Raw genomic sequence first — 18817 nt, forward strand, 5'->3', positions numbered from 1 at the left:
TCTTATATTGTCTAGCTATAAGTCCTCTAGATAACAAGATATATTAAAAACAATTTGTAGGGGCAAAAATTGCAGTACCAAGTCTGCATTGAGCCTCTGGTATGTATGGAGCTCCGTCCTTTCGTGGCTTTTTTGTGGACTGCCGATTCTTCGTGACTGCACAGCGTGTTAGTCTAGAGTTCGTCTTGTACATCAACCCGCAGGAGTGATATTGCGTGGCACCAAGGCTATACCAGTACGGCGGCACCTTCACGACTTCGACTAGGCTCACGGCGGTGCGACTACAATTGCCGCTTGCTCTTCCCTGCTAGAGCTACCATGGCGTTTGTGGCATCTCAATGAAGCTTGCACTCCTGCACATGGAGATGGCGAGCCTGGTGATCGATTCCGCCTGCGTCGAAGTGCGGCTCTGTCTCAGTGAGGTGGACAACAATCGTCGATAACCCACAGCCATTATGGCCAGCTTCTATCAACCACTCGATACATCGGCCAGAGAGATACGTCTTGTGACCGTGGAAGCTGGTAAGGGGGATGAGATCCATTGCAAGCTCAACACCGTCTCCTTAGACGGCGACCTGCCTCAATATGAAAGCGTCTCTTACTGCTGGGGCGACATCACCAAAAAGTCCAGTATCGTGCTTGATGGCCAGACGACGGTGGATGTCTCAAAGAATGCCCACGCAGCCTTGATGCGCATCAGAGATCCGAATATCGATAGGACGATCTGGATAGATGCCATCTGCATCAATCAGACTGACGTGGAGGAGAGAGGTAGCCAGGTCTCAAATATGCACCTGGTCTATCACCGTGCAACAAGGAATCTGATCTGGCTTGGTGAAGATGATGGACTTGTTGCGCCGGCTCTGGATACGATGCGCATCATCCTTGACGAAGCTAGACTCGAGACCGACAATTTCAGAACTTTCTTCGGCGACGTCTATGACGATGCAGGACATGTTCCGCCTTCGCTGTCGGGATTCATGTCTCATTTCCAAGTTGAACCATTCCTGAACCTCCTTGCGCGACCGTGGTTCCAACGCTTGTGGGTGGTTCAAGAAGCTGCACTCTCCCCTTTCAATGTGGGATATTGTGGGTCCCATGAGTTTCCGATGCTGGATGTTTTCAGAGCTGCTGCTTTCCTGTACTCGAAACGAAATCATCTGGTGTGTGACTTGCGGTCACATGCAGGACTTTTCAATGCTGCTACAGTAGGAGAGTTAGCAGACCCAGAGCATGGACCCGAGAGAAGGAATCTTGGCGAAACAGACAAGGTGAAGTTGTCTTCTCTTCTCCGAAAGCTGCAGCGCTTCCAAACTCTGGATCCGAGAGATCATGTTTATGGGGTTCTTGGCCTCTATCGACATTACTTACCCCGTCGAAGACTGCCAATACTGATTGAGCCGGACTACAACAAGAGCGTGATTGAAGTGCTTCGGGACGGCACCAAATACACCATCTTAGACCAACAGTCACTTGAAAGTCTCAACAACGTTTCGCATTGGCCGGATGAAGACGATGGCTTTCCTTCCTGGATCCCGCGCTGGCATCGGAAGTGGAACTCCGAAAAGGATACTTCTGGTCTGGTTACTTACTTCGACGCTAGCAAAGGTACATCAGCACAGGTTGTGATGTCCAGATTCGGAGGTCTGAACACGTTGATTCTAAAAGGCGTGATCCCTGGTAGTAGATCTGACTCTACCATCACAACGATCTCAGGCTCTTACAGTGAATCAGAGCATGCTTCAACACTCATATCAGAAGCGAAAGCAATGGTTTCCCAGCAAGAAAATCCTCATCTCGTCTACGATGATCTTCTAACAGCCATGGCAACAACCCTCCTCGCAAACCGCAGTCTAGAATCCAAACCCGTATCTAAACAAGACATCTCCGGCCTCGCCGCTTTCGAAGAGTACGTCGAAACGACAGCTACCGTCCCACCTCCCATCCGCGCCCTCAACGCTTTCAGCCAACTCTCCGAACCGCTGACATGGAGAGCATCACGCTTCCTAAGTGCTTTCTGGCGAGCTTGTAAATTCCGGAGATTTTTCGTCATGGCTTCGGGATACATTGGGATTGGACCTCCGAGTATGCGGACTGGGGATGTTGTCGTTGTGCTTTTTGGGGGTTATACGCCTTTTGTGCTTAGGCCTGATGGGGAGCAGTGGAGGTTGGTGGGGGAATGTTATGTTCAGGGATTTATGGAGGGGGAGGCTGTGGTGAGGCATTGGGAGGGAGAAGGGAGGGATGAGGTTTTTCATATTAAGTGATGGTCTAACTTTGGCTTTTCGATCGTCAGCCTGGCAAGTCACTCTCTCCAAGGCTGAAGGAAAGGGAGAGGACGGGGAAAAGGCGGTGGCCATCTTCGAAGTCAACCTGGTAAAGCAGGACGCTGGTACATTACTCATGATCTCTTCTCTCCAGTCATTGGAGAAACCGCAAACGGCCCACAAAACACCAGCTCAAGACCTCTGTCGAGCTTCAGCCTCGTTCTCTCTTGGTGCAAATCTCTCGACCATTTTCATGCAAGGATCCAGAATCCAAGAGCATCGAGCTGCTCGATCTCATCCAGGACGATCTCTTCCTGGTCCTCATCGACCGCGGCGACGTCGAAGTCTTCGTGAGCGTTCTCGCCGGCCACTGCGGGCTCGAGCTCCTCCTCCACCTCCTCCTCCTGCGCAGCGACCTCCTCCTCAGTCTCTTCCTCAATAGTACTGAGGTCATGGCCATGGTATTCACCCTCCTCATCATTGAAAGCCTCAGCCTGCTCAGACCCCGCCTCTTGCTGCTCAATTCCCGACTCCTCGAGAGATTCATCCACGATCTCCCTCGAGCCCAAGATGTCGCGCATATCCACGACAGCCTCATGAATATTGTTCATCTCACCACTCATAAGACCATCCTCAACACCCTCGAGAGCGGACCGCAAATCCTCACGCATTCCGCCAAAAGTCTGCTTCAGCTGCGAAATCTCGGCCTCGAAAGAAGCCTGCTCGCCGTCGATTTGTCGCTCAAGAAGCTTCTTTTCCTCGGAAACTTCGTCGTACGCCTTCTCGGCTAGGGTCTGGAGCTGAATGGCTCTATTGGCGCGGGTAATGGAGTCGAGCACCTTCTCATGCTGGTGCTTCTTGATTTCGTCCATTTCTTGAAGCCAGCTATTGGCGTTCTTCAATGCATCTCCGTGCTCCTGAAGCTGAGCCTTCGCACCGGCGAGTTCTCGCTCAAGATTCGAGATCTTCTCAGCAGCAATGCATTCCTCGGTTTCCTGTTCGTCCTGGAGGTCGATTTTCTCTTGCTTCAGCTGAGCGCAACGCTGCGTGAGCTCGGCGATCTTGGCTTCTGCGTCATCATCGCGGCCGTCGACTTTCTTCTGCGTGGAATTTTCTGCCATCTTCTTCGCCTCTGTAAGCTTCATCTCAAGCTGCTCGTTCTTCTGCTTTGCCTCTGCAAGATGCTTCTCGAGCTGCTCGCCCTTCTCCTTGGCGGCTTGAGAGGTCTGCTTGACTTCCTCCAATTCGGTCTCCAATTCTTGGTTTCGAGAATTGACAGCCTCGAACTTGTGGCCCTGCTGGACGAGGTCATACTCAGCCTGCTTGCGAGCGCCCTTGCAGTCTCCGATCTCTTTCTTCATAGCCAGCCATTCCTGGCGCTGCTCAGCTGTCTTGTCAGCCAGCTGCCGATACTTGGTCTTCTCATCCGCGACCTCCTTCTCAGCTCTCGCTTGGTAGATACGAGCAGCCTCGATCTTCTTCTTGTTGATCTCGACATGATCCTGAAGAGCGTCCGAAAGCGAAGTAGTCTCTGGATCCTTCTTGACCAATGGATTGTCAAGGTACATACGCTCGATTGCGTACGACACGGCCTTCTTGACATCCTGAAGCTCGTTGCTCACGGAGGCCAGCTTCGTGTGCAGATCATCCCGCTCAGCACGCAGACGGATATTGTCGCTCTCAAAGTTGAGATTCTCAGCCTCGACGAAGGCAAGCTCATCGTGCAAGCCGTTCACGTGAGCACGCTCGCTCCCAAAGCTCTTCTGCGCCTGGTGGAGTTCCCAAGCCAAACTGCTGTTCTCGCGCTCGAACTTGTCTTTCTCAGAGGTGAGATGTTGCTCGGCGCTCAGCTCCACCTGCTTGATTGTGTTTTCCAGCGCTTCGATCTTCTCGGCCGCCTGCAATTCTGCGGCCTCGAGCTTGCTACCGACGACCTCAACCTGTTGGTGAAGTTCGAAGAGCTCGCATTGAAGTTCCGTGATCTCAACCTTCTTCTGTTCGAGCTTGACTTCGAAATCTGTATTGATCTGTTCGTTGGTCTGCTTCAGCTCCTTGATCTGCTTGCTGTCCTCGGCTTTCCACGCGGCAGAGCTCTTTGTCTCCAGCTCGAGGCGCAGTCCATGCACAGTATTCTGAATCTTGAGTTCGTTCAACTTCTCCTCCTGGATAGTGGCGAGATTCTTTTCCTGCTCGAGATCTGCCTGCAGAGTCTGTCGTGCTTGCTTGACAGACTCGAGCTCAGCTTTCACATCCTCCGCGACCTTCTCCGACGCGCGAAGCTTCTTCTTCTCGTCTCGAAGTGTCGACTTCAGCACCATTGTGTCAATGAGTGCATCACGAATGTTCTCGCGGCGCGTGACACGCTGCTCGTGGCCTGGTGTGAGCGAGGCAGCCTTCTTGAAGGCTCTCTTGGCCTTGTCCATCGAGTTTCGTAGCTCGAGGTGCAACTTCGTTGACGCTTTGGTGCCACTGTCGCGTGAGCCGTTCTTGTTGCGTAGTAGGCTGAAGCGCTTGCTCGGCTGGGCAGGCTGGTCTGCCTTGATGTTGGTGGTGGTGTATTCGTACGTGGTAGACATCCTGGCGATGATGAGGTGATTCGCAATGCAATGAGAATGCTGATGAGACTTCCTGATGGAAGGTCGCGGTGGTGCCTGATGGCGGCTATCCAGAGCGACTCGAGGTCACCAAGAAATCTACGAAGAGTGTGACTGGTGAAGGCCCTGAAAGTGGCGAAGGCGTAAGAGAGAAGGATTTAAATATGAAAGGAAGTCTGAGCGTTGTTATAGCGACGACTGCGCGGCAAGGTCAATGCGTTCACTTTCACCGTGAGTGAATGAGCGGAGGCTTCCATGAACCAAGATTTCGGAAGCTGATGGGTCTTTCACTCGCAGAGAAGGGTCTGAGTATCAGCCTAGACCTCGTTCACTCGGAGCTTATTGAAGGCCAGACGTGTTCCATTCGTCCTGTATGTCCGAATAGCATCGACCGTTGGATTGCACTGGGGAGCTACATCTTTGGCCGAAGGGTAGCTCAAGGTATCTCCTATAGGTCTCTTCCTGTTCCGTCACGTCTGACCTCCCAGTCTGGAGGCCTTGACGATGTGATCTTGACTGCCCCAACTTCTTCGGATCTCATCTTGAGTCGTACCATTCGTTGAGTGCCGGATGATCACGTCGTGGCCCACAGGCTCTGGGCTAAGACTGAGCGATCTGTCGTTGCTGGAGGCACTGATCACGTTACCCAACCGTTGTCCTCGAATAGCTTCCAGAGGCACTGCCCCTTCCCTGTCTCTGCTCTCTTTCCAGCTCCGACCCCCTGAGCGTGACGAGGAGTACATGTTTCCCTGTGAGCGCCATGTGTCCTCATCAATCTTGTCGAAGGGCTTCATGAAGCTTTTCAGGCACGGAAGCGATGCCGCAATGATAGACCAAAGAAGCTCCGTTTGCGTCCATATAAGTGGCTGTACAATGGCCACTCCCGGGTCATCACTATGCTGGACCACACCGACCTGATGGAGGTTCATTGCTGCAAAAAGAACGTCCACGAGGCGAAAGGCAAAGACAAGCGTAACGGTGACTTTTGCTGCGCGCTTGATCAGGATTTCCATGATCAGGAAAAGCGGCACAAATACGAGTAGCGTCTCGGTGACGATGTCCAAAGCTAGAATGATCTGCCACCGAACAAACTGTGCGGCAGGTCAGTAAGCGACGTTTTTTTCAGAATGAAAGGCTGTACGGTTACTTACTCGATTAGGACAGACTCCCTCTCCACTCGTGGGATATCCAGAACTTGAACATCCTATTGCTGCTGCTAGTATACACCCAACTCCGTAGACGGCCGAGAAGGCGACAAGACCCCAGCATAGATGGGCATTGCGAGGCCGAGCATTCTCGAAGAGTCTCCGGGTCAGGAGTGCCGTGGAGATTTTCGAAGCACAATGCGCCAGAAAGTAGAGAAAAAGGTGTGCGGAGGCACACTGTTGCTTTTGATCAGCGTTGGTCATGAATCTCGCATTTCCGAGACCATATTACCTGCTCGATTTTGCTGATTTGTGCGCTGTCCAGGAGTGATGTACTCTTGCCCAGGCCTTCTGAGAGAGCAGCCAATACGGCGATGTATTGGCCGACGGCAAGGACAGTGGAAGCCAGGAGCGCCCAGTCGTCCAGGCCATACACACCTGCATGAAGAAGTCAGCTGCTTCGAGACGGGGCGCAAGCTCTTTCGGTCACGATAGCTTACCGTACTTCACCACGAAACGGATGATGAATGTGAGAAGGACGTAGATGAACGACAGCAGGGTTACTATATAGAGCCATCCCGAGTGGTTGTAGTCTGTGATCTGAGTGAAGTATCGTGTTCCGGCAGGCCAGTTGGTGGTGTCCACGTCGTCGTAGCCCATGTTGCTAAGGAAGTCCCCTAATGATCGCTCGATTCTAAAGATGATGAAGTGCTCGAGAGACGAACGCAGAGGTTTGATCTTCGCCCACGCAACTTTCATGGCTAGGAACGAAAGCTGCATTATCGATGCAAGCAGCGACAGCGACAGGCGGAAGACTGGGGTCTCCATGGGCCCGTTGCGTTGCTCGATTATCGTCGTGTTTATCGTGCCTATTATTAGTCTAACTCTTTAGTATTCTTAGCGATTGTCTCCACTGTTTATCGTTGCTGTATAGCGCTATAATCGCTACGATAATTAAGTGTGTTGGCCGTCTAGTTATCGTCTTAATTATCGTATAGATCGTGCCTTACTAAGCCGCCTAGGTCGCAGACTTCGCGTCTACTGCTAAACGCGTAGATTGTTGTTGTTAATGCCTTTATATAGCAGTAATAGACCTAGCGAACCTCTTATCCGGTAAGGACTTATTAACTAACGCTTAGTAGTAGTAGGAGATAGCCTCTTTTAAGTAGAATACTAATAGTACGCCTCTTCTATAGGATTAAACGCCTAGACCTAATAGCTCGTTACCTCTTTTACGATATAATAGTCCTTATAGCGACCTATTCGGTACTATTGTTACGCTAGGCTCGCAGACGCTAGGTCTATATAATTAGTCGTATTCGCCGTTACTCGCGCCTTCCGAAGGCTTCGTCGAGACTACGCCCTCGTAGGGTATACTAGAGGTAGAATTAAATAGATCGGGTCGAAGAAGCGGTAGATTAGCTACGCCTAAGTCTAGTAGAAAGTAGCTAAATTAGATACGAGAGATAGTTGTAGCGCTAGATTAGTCGCTACTATAGTCCTATACGAATAGTTAGTAAGACGGAATAGGTAGATTTAAACCTATAGGTTAGAAGCGCGCGGTAGACGAAGTAAGGAAAGTAACGCCTAAAGACCGTGTCGATAAGGTTAATTTAGATACTATCTATCGTAAGGGTAACGCTCGGCGTTAAGATACTAGGCGCTATCTCGTAATAATTAAGATATCCGGTTAGAAGGAAGATAAGGCGACTAGATTGCCTATCGCGCAGTTAGGAGCTATAGATGCCTTCTTTAAGAAGTATACGAAGACCTACGGCAAGTTTAGATATAAGGGTTTAAAGGATAAGAAGATATTATACTAGTAAAGGACGGAAACTAACACTACTACTACTACTTATAGCAATAGTATAGGCTACCGAGGGTAATATAACCTATAGTAATATAGGCAGCTATGTTTAGCAAGATAGGTTAACGAGACTGTCGCTTAGGCTAATAACTAGAGCCCTGCAATATAGGCATTATAGAAGTGTAATATAAACAATATGCTATACGAGGTTAATGCTCTATCTACAATGTAGAAGGAGGCCTCTTATATAGGCTTAAAACTAGCCTATAGGTGTAGGGCCGGTTACTAGCTAATATCCCTCCCTTTCTTCGTATCTAACTAGACACGCTTTATATTGCGCGCTTAAAACAAATATATATATATCCTTAGCGTTCTTAGCTAAGGCCATTTTTAGAACTCCGCAATAACACCCCCGAGATAGTATTAATCCTAGATACTATAATTATATAAAAACAACTTCCTAAGTAACACTATATAGACCTACTATTGCTTTAACGCGCTATAATCCTTACTAGCAATAACCTTATCTGCTAGTCGGCTCTCGAAATCTCCTCCGTATACGTTAAAGCTGTTAGTACCGAAGTACTATCTCTCGTAGAAAGCTTAATTAACGAGGAGGTTAGTAGCCTTTTCCTTCGTAGTATTCTCCTAATCGTATAGATATTCCTTAAGTCCCTCGTTATTAAGCTAGAGGATCTACTTAACTTCGTCCTAAATAACGCAACTTAACTAAGGAATCCTACTAACTAGGGCGTCGGAGATACAACTAAGGCCTTCGACTAAGATAGCGGTAGGGAAGGGGAACGGTACGAAGGTGTTCGAACCTAGAAGGGCAGTTAGATTGCGGTGCGCCTTAGCAACCTTAGCGACGGTTAAGTTATCGTAACCCTTAATCTTAGTGCCGTCGATAACGCGAGAGTAGCCTAGGTTAATTAATATACGGTTGCTCTTAGTCTTTAGATTACTATATAGCAGGTGTAGCATCTAAATAGAGACTTCGCACTCCTTTAGAGGGTTAAGGATCTACTCTGCCTTACGCCCCTTACTATTAGGCTAACTGTCGAATATATAGTCGAGGTCGTCGTCGGTAAGGTACTTATTAGTAAGCTTGCCGATCTTGCTTAGCGGGACTAGGCTACGAGCCTTAAGCTTCTTAACCTAGTTCGCAAAGACCTCGGGCTAATATATACCTTCGATAATAGTAGAGTAGCTAGTCTTATCCTTAGATATAAGACAGACCTTAATACGTAGGTAACTAGTACCCTCGCTAGCTGCGAGCTTAACTACGTCTTATCCGAGACGAGCAGACTCCTTAGAAGGACAGTTTTTATAAGTACCGCTAACCTTAAAGAACTTAGCAGGCTTAGGGATAGAGATAAGCTCGTATACGTAATTAGGTCGAAGGGCGACCGCTAAGAGCTATAGGGCAGGGTACTAGCGGACGATTTAGTTGCTTATACTATAAGTTTAAAGGGTATTACGGCCTTCCTACTTAGACTTAGGCATCGTACGTATATGCTAAAGGTACATTTCAAACTCCTCCTATATTAGGTCGATAAGGAAAGGAAGATATGCTCTACGAGGCTCTTGTAACTAGCTAAAGACTTAAGGGAAGATAGTATTGCTAGTCTAGCGAAAGCGGTCGAAGGAAGTGCCTTAGCTAAGGATACCGGTAACGAACTTGCTTTAGCGATCTGTTAGCGTAAGGGCGCGAGTAATAGTACTAGTAGGGTTGAACGCGTAGAGTCCTAGAGATGTCGGGGCAGTAATAGGGCGTCTAGGAAACTAGTTAGCATAGGCCTAATTAGCCTTAAGGGCAGCGAAGGCGTCTTAATTAGGAACCTCGCGACTAATCTTTAATAGGCAGCCGACGAGGACAATCGCCTTAGTACTAGTATAGAGACTATAGACCTTAGCGGCCTTCTTAATATAGTTAGCATATATAGAGAACGGCTCTTCTCCTAGCTTACTAAGGTCGTCGAGCTATTAACAGATAGATAGGGTAGTAGGAGCTTTGCCTATATCGGCTTTAGGAACTATATCGATCTTAGTAATAAGGTACGTAATAGAGTCGCCCTTATAAGAACTATAAATGTTCTTAGTTAATAGGATCGGCGAGAGCCCTCTATCTCTACGCTCGCTAAAGGAGCCTTCGGAGGAGACATCTTCTAGTAGTACATCTAGTATATTAACATCCGAGTTACTATAGTTAGTACTATAGTTAGTCCTAGAAGGGGCGCTATACTTCTTAGTAGCCTTACGGAGGGCCTAGCGAGTATGCGGTGCCTTCTTACGCGCTGCTTCGGCCTTAGCGCGCTCGTCCTTAACTTCCTAAGGGACCTTGCGGTTACGGATCGAGCGACGGTCTTAAGCCTACATCTCCGTAGCGAGCGCGAGACTAGTAGCCGTATCGGCCTCTATTTCTAGGCGAAGAGCCTTACGTTTAAGGACATTAACGATAGGAGCCTCTTAACCTTTAATAATAAAACCTATACTATTAATGCGATAGCCCTTCTCTTTTAGTAGATCCTTAGTTGTCTATATATTAAGATCGATCTAGACAATTGTATCGTAGTACCGCTTCTAGTAGGATGTCGTAAAGTCGTTAAGCGCAAAGGACAAGTTAAGTAACTGCTTGCCTACCTTCTTGCTAGCGGTAGATATACGATAGATTATAGTACGAGAAAGGTGCTTAGCGCCTTAACGACGGACCTTATACTTGTTAACGAACGAAGAGACCTGCTTTATACGCTCTTATCTACTATAGGCGAAGTTAATAAGGCTCTTAGGGAGACTACTTAGTCCTCCCTAATATTCGAAGGCCTAGTCGAGGGTCTTAAAGCGTAAACGAATCTAGGTACCGGCCGTCTCGAGGCTATAGACGATAGGAAAGGCTTGTTCGATATCTATATCGTTAAGGACCTCGCGCTTAAAGATACGCTTACCGATAGACTAACGTAAGTTGTTTATACCGTACGTAACTAAGATAGTAGCCTTCTTAATGTTCCTATCGATAACGCGTAGTAGGGTACGAGCGTTCTAGATCTTCTCTTAAGGGTCTTTAAGGGCGGTAACGATCTAGAAGCAGTGCTCGAGGCTAGTTATAGCAGCTAAGGCGCTATCGGAGGGGGCTTCGATCGGGACTAGTACGCCTAGGTTTAGGGCTAGTAGGTTGCTACTACTACTAGCGCCTAGCGGATTCGGGGCGCCGGAAGATATCTTAGTCGACTAGAGCGGAAAGGAGTTAGTAACGAGTTTGCAAAAACGTTCGTAGCTTGTTAATAATAATTAAAGGGTTTAGATAGAAGAAGGGGGAGGGGATAGGCGGTAGTAAGTTAGTTAGTATTCGAGTAGAAGAAAGAGCTTAGAAAGCTTGCCTTAAATAGGGTGCGAAGGTAGCGTAGTCCGTATATTCCGGTAAAGCAAACGGATAACGATTATATATAGACCCTAAAAAGTGAAGCTACATACGAGACTCCTTTATTAGTAGGGCGGCTAAAGTTTAATAATCGATCTAGCTAATTGCTAGTAGCGACTACGCGCCTTTATTAACCTTTAGCTTTCGTAGATTCCCGCGTACTCGAAATGCGACTAGTTAGTTCGAGTACCTAGTAGTAATCTATAGTAGTAAGGCTAGCGGGACTAATAATACCCCCGGGGTAGCATTAGCTTTTCTCTAGAGATACTCGGCAACTAGGAGCAAATCGCCTAGGCCTAGCGTAGCTTATATTAGCCTATAGTACTATCGTTGTAGATGTAGCATTACCTTTTACAGCAGTAGGCATATAAACGTAGCCCGTGCGTTCTTCTTTCTTCTAGATACTAAGCTTAGCGGCCTAAGGTCCCTATCCTTAGAGGCTATAGGCCTAGATTGCTACGTCTATCTAAGAGCTAGGAAGGGAGAGGGATCCTCCCTTTCTTAGTGTCCTACGTAACTAATACTAATTAGAGTAGGAACAATCTTCTCTAGCGGAGTATCTTGTTATCGTTGCTACCTAAGGGCGGTTGCTAGAGACTAGGAAACTAGAGGGAAGTAGTCCTAGAAGGGCGGAGGGTTAGGTTCGGCTATTTTCCTAATACTACCCCCGGGGTATTATTAGGAAAACACGCCTCGTACAGTTCTATCTAAGGAAATAAGAGCAAAGGAATAAAGTTATAGCAATATTAATCGAAAGCAAAGGCAAAGCAAAGGACAACAACAAGATAAACTAAAAGCAACAAACGAGAGCATAAACATTAGTAGGAACGGATAGTAGGTAAGGACTAAAGGTATAGGGCGGCGCTACATTAATAGCGCGGAGAACGATTAATAAGGGCAAGGAAGCAACGTAGTAGAGGTAGATAGAGGTAAGGAAGAGTAAGCAATTATTTAGTCTCGGGATCTAGCTATAATTCTAGGCGGTCTTCGTCGCTAGACTAGTTAGGTTCCTCGGAGTTAGAGTTAGATAGCTAGAAGTCTAGTTTACTATTAGAATCGGAATTAATATCGGAAACGCTCTATATATAGTTAATCCGTATATAACCCTCCCTCTGTTCTTAAGTTATTCCTAATAGCTTACTAAGACGAACCTAGGGATAGGCATAGTTCTTAGGTAGAACAGGATCTATAATAGCGGTAGGATCCTCCTCCCGATAGGCATCTAAGGACGGTAGAGGGTCTATAGAGGCACTAACTTCCTCCTCGGTCGGCGGAGGGCGGGCAGGTTCGCGTAACTTAACGATCTTCTTTAGATTAGCCCGAGGGTAAGAGTGCTTTAAGGTAGCACTATCTAGCTCCTAAAGAAGGTATACGGAACCCGAGTAAAGGACCTCCTTTACTCTATAAGGACCCTTCTACTTAAAGGCTAGCTTATAGGAGTAACTATACTCTAGTTCGGACCGGTATAGAAGGACTATATCGCTAACCTTTAGAAGCTCCTAGTTAATAGCATTATAGTCGTCGAAATACTACTTAGCCTCTTCCCGAAGCCGACGTTGTCGAGCAAGACCCTCTTAAGAAGTCGTAGTTATATCCTTAAGAGCCTTAGCCCGTAGGGTAAGAAGGTCTACCCTAGTACGAACAGACCCCTAATCGTAAACGCCGTATATGCGATAGGACAATTTAATAGGAAGAACGGCGTCCCTCCTAATTATAAGTTCAGCTAGTATAAGTCTAGTCGTATCGACAATAGTAGTTCGGTCCGCCTAGAGAAGGGCTAGGACGCGGGTAGAAATAGGAACTAATCTATCGCTACTATTAGTTATCTTAGATAGGGCATTAATTAACGACCGATAGCCGCGCTTAACAATAGCATTCGACTAGGGATAGTACGGGGAGATACGAACGTTCTTCGCCCTATACGAAATAAGTAGCGCTTAAACCTCCTTAGCTATATTGTTCGTAGCGTTATCTAAGATAACCTCGTAAGGTATTCCCTAGCGGCAAAACAGATCCTTAAACAGGAAAGTGGCTATATTACGGGTATTAATAGCACCGCAACCTTTATAGAAATAATAGGCCTCCGGCTATCGAGAAAGACTCTCTCGAATAATATATAGGCTGTTATTGCGGCTAAGATAGACCCTATCGCTATACTACCGCTCCCTAACTAACTAGGTAGCAGGGATACGTAGCTCTCCTAGACGCCGGTAGCTGTTCCTAAAGTTGCACTTAGGATAGCTCTTATAGTAGCGGGAGATATTAGCCTATACGCCGTCCTACTAGTAGCGTCGACGAAGGATATCGAAGGTGCTCTCCGCTACCCGGTAGCCGAGCTTATCGTAAACGGAGCGAAGGATTTCTTATTAGGCTACTAGATCGTTAATAATACGCTAGAGCGGTGCATTAATTATAGCCTGCCGCTAAAGGATGCGATCTTTAATAAGGAACCTCCGAGAATAGCAAATAATACGACGGTATTAACTCCTTAACAGACTAGGAGCTCTCTTCGTATAGGTAAGGAAGTAGGCGATATTATAGGAGTCGTCGGAGTAGACCCTATTAAGGATATTATCCCTGCCTAGTTCGCCCGCCTTAGCATCGTCCTAGTCCTTACCGTTAGTAGTAGGGTCGTCGTTAGGCTAGTTACTAAGTTAGTCGTCGGTAGTAGACCTAGTAATTACCGGCATAGCATTAATATAGAAGGTAGTAAAGAAAGTACAGTTAATAACCGCGTCGATATCCTCTTCTTCTATTATTTCGGCGATGTCTTCCTCTATAGTAGGCCTTCTAGAAAGGCTATCCGGTCTAGTATGCCTCTTGCTAGGAACATAGAAGACGTCGAAATTAAACAAATAGATCTAGGCAACCTACCGAGCTATCGTAGAGTTAGGTAGGTCGGAGGCTATACGGTTAAGTTAATAGACTAGCGTCTAAGCGTCGACTTCTAGGCGAAAGAACACTCTAAAGAGCTAAGGTCGGAACTTCTTAAGAGCCTTATAGACACTAAGGCACTCTCGCTTGCTAGCATCGTATCGGGCCTCGATAGGTTTCTATAGACCGGACTCGTACCGGATAGGGTAACGTAAGGAGGGCTCCTTACGATTATACTGTATTAGTATCTCGCCGTAGCCTTCCCCGCTCGAGTCGATAGTAACAATTAGCAGACCTACGCCTTCCGAGTAGTTAATAGAGATAAGCGTAGGCGCGCTAATAAGTGCCTTAGTAACCTTGTCCTTAGCAGCTTAGTAAACGGAGGTCTATTTAAACTCTGTATCCTTCTTAAGTAAGGCGTATAGAGGCTTGTATACTAACGCAAAGTTTTCGACCTAGATACGGAAGTAGGAGACTACTCTAAGCTAGATCCGGACATCTTTCTAATAGGTAGGGTCTAGCTAGGACACAATCTTTAGGACCCGTATATTGTTAGGATAGCGGCCGTTCTTATTAGTTACAAACCCGACAATGTTTATTCGTTTATATAGGAGCTAAAGCTTCTCCCTATACACTATTAGGTTAGCTCGCTCTAGGTCGTAGAGGATACTATCGAGGTTCTAAATGTATTCGAGAAAGAACCTACGGATGCTAGGCTCTACTTCTTTATTGTCGTACCTAGTTTTAGGGCCCTTAATACCGATGTCGTTAAGGAAAGGCATCGCTATATAGGAGATATAGGCCGCGAGGACTTAGTTTATAATACGAACGAACTAGGCTACGGAGTTAGTTACCCCTTATAGAAGGGTAGTTTATCTATATAGCCTAAGAGGTGTCTCGAAACTAGTAAGGTCGCGGCTATTAGGATAGAGAGGGATCTAGTCGTAGCCCGAGAAAACATTAACTAGTAAGGCTATAATACAGTTAGCAAAAGCTTCCGAGAACCTATTAGTCTCCGGAGGGAGGTTAGTATCTCTAATTGTAACTACGTTGAACTTTTGTATAGCGTTAATTAGACGGTACTTCTTTAGTTCCCTAGGAGCTATCTTCTTCTAAACTAGGAAGTATAGGTTGCGATACGAGGTATAGGAAGGCTCTAAGGTGCTAGCCTTTATACGCTGCCGTATTATGTCCTTAACTACACCTCTTAGGCTTAGGTTTAGCTTGAACCCTAGGTAAGCCTAAGGCTTATACTCGATCGTTCGGATCCTCTATAGAGGGGCAACCTCCGGGTTAATCCTGCCTAGATGCGTAAAGTTATATGCTAATACGGCTTCGCGGTTGTATAGAAGCTCGTATAGCAAATCTAGTTCAAGATCCGAAAGCTCGATACTAGGTTTAATATTCGCTAATCTCTCCGGCGTTAGCCTCGATCTCCTAGGAATAGCGGAGAACTTTTTAGTAATATACCTCTAGTTATATAGACTATCCCTAGGTATTAACATCGCTTCGCGGTTAAGGCACTTTTGTCGCTAGTTAGGATTCCCGCTAGGATTAGACCTATCGGTTATATACACGCTACCTTTTACGGGCTTAATCTTATTAGCTACCCTCTTATATAGGGTATATACGCTAACCGCTCGTAATACCCGAGCCCTCTCTCTTTAACGTTAGGCCCGGAGATTAGCGTAATAGAATAGTGCGTAAACTTTATTAGAAGTCTCCTTAAGTCGGTAGGTATATAGCTAGTAATCCTAATTTATAATTCCGGCGAAAACGTTAGATTCCTAATAACACCCCCGGGGTAGCATTAGCTCGGCGCTCTAATTAGTTAGTTCGGATTCGGGCTCGGGTAGATCCGCTTCCGACGGCGATGCCTACGACAGCATTATTACCGAGATTTGTGCACTAGGTAGTCGTTATACTGTTATACTCGCTATCGCTTCGAGTATTCGTCTCTTTAGTATAGAGCCTAGAAACTAGCCTTGTCGTACGGAGCGGCGTACCTCTAGATATAACCTATTTAAGCTACATTAACTTATAGCGTAGATTGCCGGTCTTATAACCGCGCTATAGCGTTTCCCGAAGAGCGTTTAGAAGCAGCAAGGATATCCTCGTAGGATTTGTAGCTAGTGTTTCCGATATAACTAGTAAATACGACTTAGTTGCCCTTCTAGTTAGCGATAGTTCCTTCCTAGGAGCTATCGTCGCAGTTGCGCTAGACACCCCGGGTTATACGAGACTATAGTCGACCTAGAATAATTAGCGTGTTCGGGTTAGCGGCAATCTAGAAGGTAAAGGAAAAGCATATACCGAAAGCGTCTACTATAACATTATAGTAGGCACCTACTAGCGTAACCTCCCTATTTACTCCCTATATACTAAGGGAAATATCTCTGTTTATTAGCAGTCGGAGCTGTTTGGCCTAGCGCTTACTTATAATAAGTAACTCTAAACTATTATCAAGTATTGCTAGCAACTACTAACTATAGCTTCCGATAGTAACTTAAATATAGATAGCGGGAACAACGGCAAAGGAACGGGTAACTGCGGAAAGGTCTACATTATTAGGGATAGAGTAAAGTTCCTTAGGTCGAGGAGGTCCTACTCGACCGATTTATTAGCTAGTAAATTAGACAGCCTTAATAGAAACTAAAACCGAAGCAGAGTCGGTATTATTATTATCCCCTTAGCCTATCTCCTTAATCCCCTCTTCGTTAGTATTATCGATAGTCTCCTAGCTCTCGTAGGTTACTAATTCGCCTTCTACTAACTCCTAGGCCCCTAAAAATTTAGGAAGGAACTATAGGGAAGAGACGTCGATATAGTCCTCTCGCCCCTATTTGCGTCGGAGGGCTATAAGGTCTTTTATAAAGGTTACATCGTTAGGAATCCGGCTCTAGAACAGGTTAGTAGGCAAGCCGTATACTAGAAGCTCCCCTATAGATACGTTAGACTTAAGGTCTAGGAACTATAAAGCCTAGAAGAGAGCATTTGCCTTTGTATCGTAAGAGTTAGTAGGCCCGGCACTATACTTCTTTATATACCTATTAAAGCGAAAGCTCTTTAGGTCGGCTAACTTTCGTTTATAGGCCGGCGGGTTAGCTAGGCCTAGGGTACTACTAAGGTCGGTAGCAGCATCCTCTATATCGACATCTAGAGTTTCTAGTACCTTCGGAGTAGCTATACTAGCTCGGGTTGCACGGTCTTTAGCTGTCTAGAGTGTTTTAGTCTTAGCGACTAATTCTCGCTGTTTCTTAGCCTTGTTAGCTGCCTACTTCTTAAGTATCCTAGTAGAGGCTGCCGTACTAGGGCGGGTAGGGTTCTACGGGCTCTTGCCCTTACCCTAGGACTAGGTTTAGGACCTTATAGTAGCGTAGACATCTACGCTATTCTTAGTAACCGCGTAAACATTAGTAACTGCGTCCGGGTCCTAAGATACAAAGTTAACTTTAATAGGCTTAGTAGTACTATTACTGCTCCGCTCCTTAACCTGTTTTGCCCTAACCTTCTAAGTTTCTCGTTTAGCAATAGCGGCGAGGGTACTATTCCTAGTGTCCTTAAACTCGATCTTACTACTATACTTCTTCTCTAGAAGACTCCTAAGTTGAGGCAGCTTCGGAGCTCTACGATCCTACTCGAAGTTAATCTTATCGCCGGTGTCGGTATAGTAGAACCGACTATTTACTTATATAACGAGCTTCCTCTTAAGAAGCTCCTTTTAGATAGGGCAGTCTAATTGAACATGTTTAAAACCGCCGTATATCTAGCACTTACTATCTAAGTTAGAATAGATCTTCCGTATAGCGTAGACGTTAACTAAAGGGGCCTTAGGGTAGTTAGGATCGGAGACCTAGTAGACTAGTAGTATATCCTTTAGTATACTAGTATTAAGGACCTCCCTAACTCGCTATAGTGCTTTCGCATTAAGGTTAAGCTAGGCTAGGGATTCAGCTAAGTCCGTAACGTCCTAAGAATGCTTAGTTACAGTAGGAGTTACGGTACTAGGACTACTTTGCGATTTAGGAAGAAACTTAGGCCCTCTAGTTCCCGAGGTATCGTTCCTTACTTAGGCTAGGTTATTCCGGTCCTCGCCGTAAATGAACTTCTTTGCGTTAGCGGAGCTGTTAATATCGTCCTTAACAGCCTCTAGGACCTCTTTATACTTCCTAAAGGTCTCGGGATTGGCTTCGCTAAGCTTGCAGCGACGGAAGACACGCTTAGCCGTAGACTACGGCAACCCTTTAAGGAGCAGCCTCGTTCTCTAAGAATTCTCGAGGTCCTACTAGTCGATACCGTCCGCTAACTTAACAAACTCGCGGACGTACTCCTTTAGGTCGTTATCTTCGGTGCGCCTCTCTATATAGAGGTTCTTAAGCTATATACGACTGCCTTTAATGCGACGGCTATCGCGATCCCGATACTCCCTTATAAAGGCCTGCTTAAAGACCTCCTAGTCGGCATTAGACTTGTCGTCCTTTTCTAGGTAGCTAACTAGGGTTCTAAGGGTTCGGTAAAGCTTAGTAATAGTAGTCCTCGTAAGGGACCGGACCTTATACTAGTCCGACTCCTCTTCGAGTCCGTACTCGGCTAAGTTGTCCTTAAAGCGTTCTACGTACGCCGTAGCGTTCTACCCTTCGAACAAAGGGTTCCTACTACTTCCTAGCTCTAGTAGGCGACGCCTGTTCTAACGGAGAAAGTTAGTTTACCCT

At 46.5% G+C, this 18817-nt stretch overlaps 3 protein-coding genes across 3 annotated transcripts; 1 reads left to right on the forward strand and 2 right to left on the reverse strand.

The window, feature by feature from the left end:
* Positions 1 to 455: 455 nt before the first annotated feature.
* Positions 456 to 839, forward strand: MYCFIDRAFT_41912 (uncharacterized protein; the record flags this gene model as incomplete). The annotated part of the gene is made up of 1 exon (XM_007926040.1): positions 456 to 839. A coding segment is annotated over one exon (384 nt), but the record flags the coding sequence as incomplete, so codon positions are not given.
* A 1679-nt stretch (positions 840 to 2518) lies between these two features.
* On the reverse strand, positions 2519 to 4843 carry MYCFIDRAFT_195859 (uncharacterized protein; the record flags this gene model as incomplete). The annotated part of the gene is made up of 1 exon (XM_007927284.1): positions 2519 to 4843. The coding sequence occupies one exon, from the start codon at positions 4841 to 4843 to the stop codon at positions 2519 to 2521; it is 2325 nt and encodes a 774-aa protein (XP_007925475.1).
* A 488-nt stretch (positions 4844 to 5331) lies between these two features.
* On the reverse strand, positions 5332 to 6786 carry MYCFIDRAFT_88633 (uncharacterized protein; the record flags this gene model as incomplete). The annotated part of the gene is made up of 4 exons (XM_007927285.1): positions 5332 to 5952; positions 6013 to 6243; positions 6299 to 6444; positions 6507 to 6786. The coding sequence occupies 4 exons, from the start codon at positions 6784 to 6786 to the stop codon at positions 5332 to 5334; spliced, it is 1278 nt and encodes a 425-aa protein (XP_007925476.1).
* Between the last annotated feature and the right edge of the window lie 12031 nt (positions 6787 to 18817).

This window comes from Pseudocercospora fijiensis (genome assembly GCF_000340215.1).
Source record: "Pseudocercospora fijiensis CIRAD86 unplaced genomic scaffold MYCFIscaffold_3, whole genome shotgun sequence".
NCBI lineage: Eukaryota > Fungi > Ascomycota > Dothideomycetes > Mycosphaerellales > Mycosphaerellaceae > Pseudocercospora > Pseudocercospora fijiensis.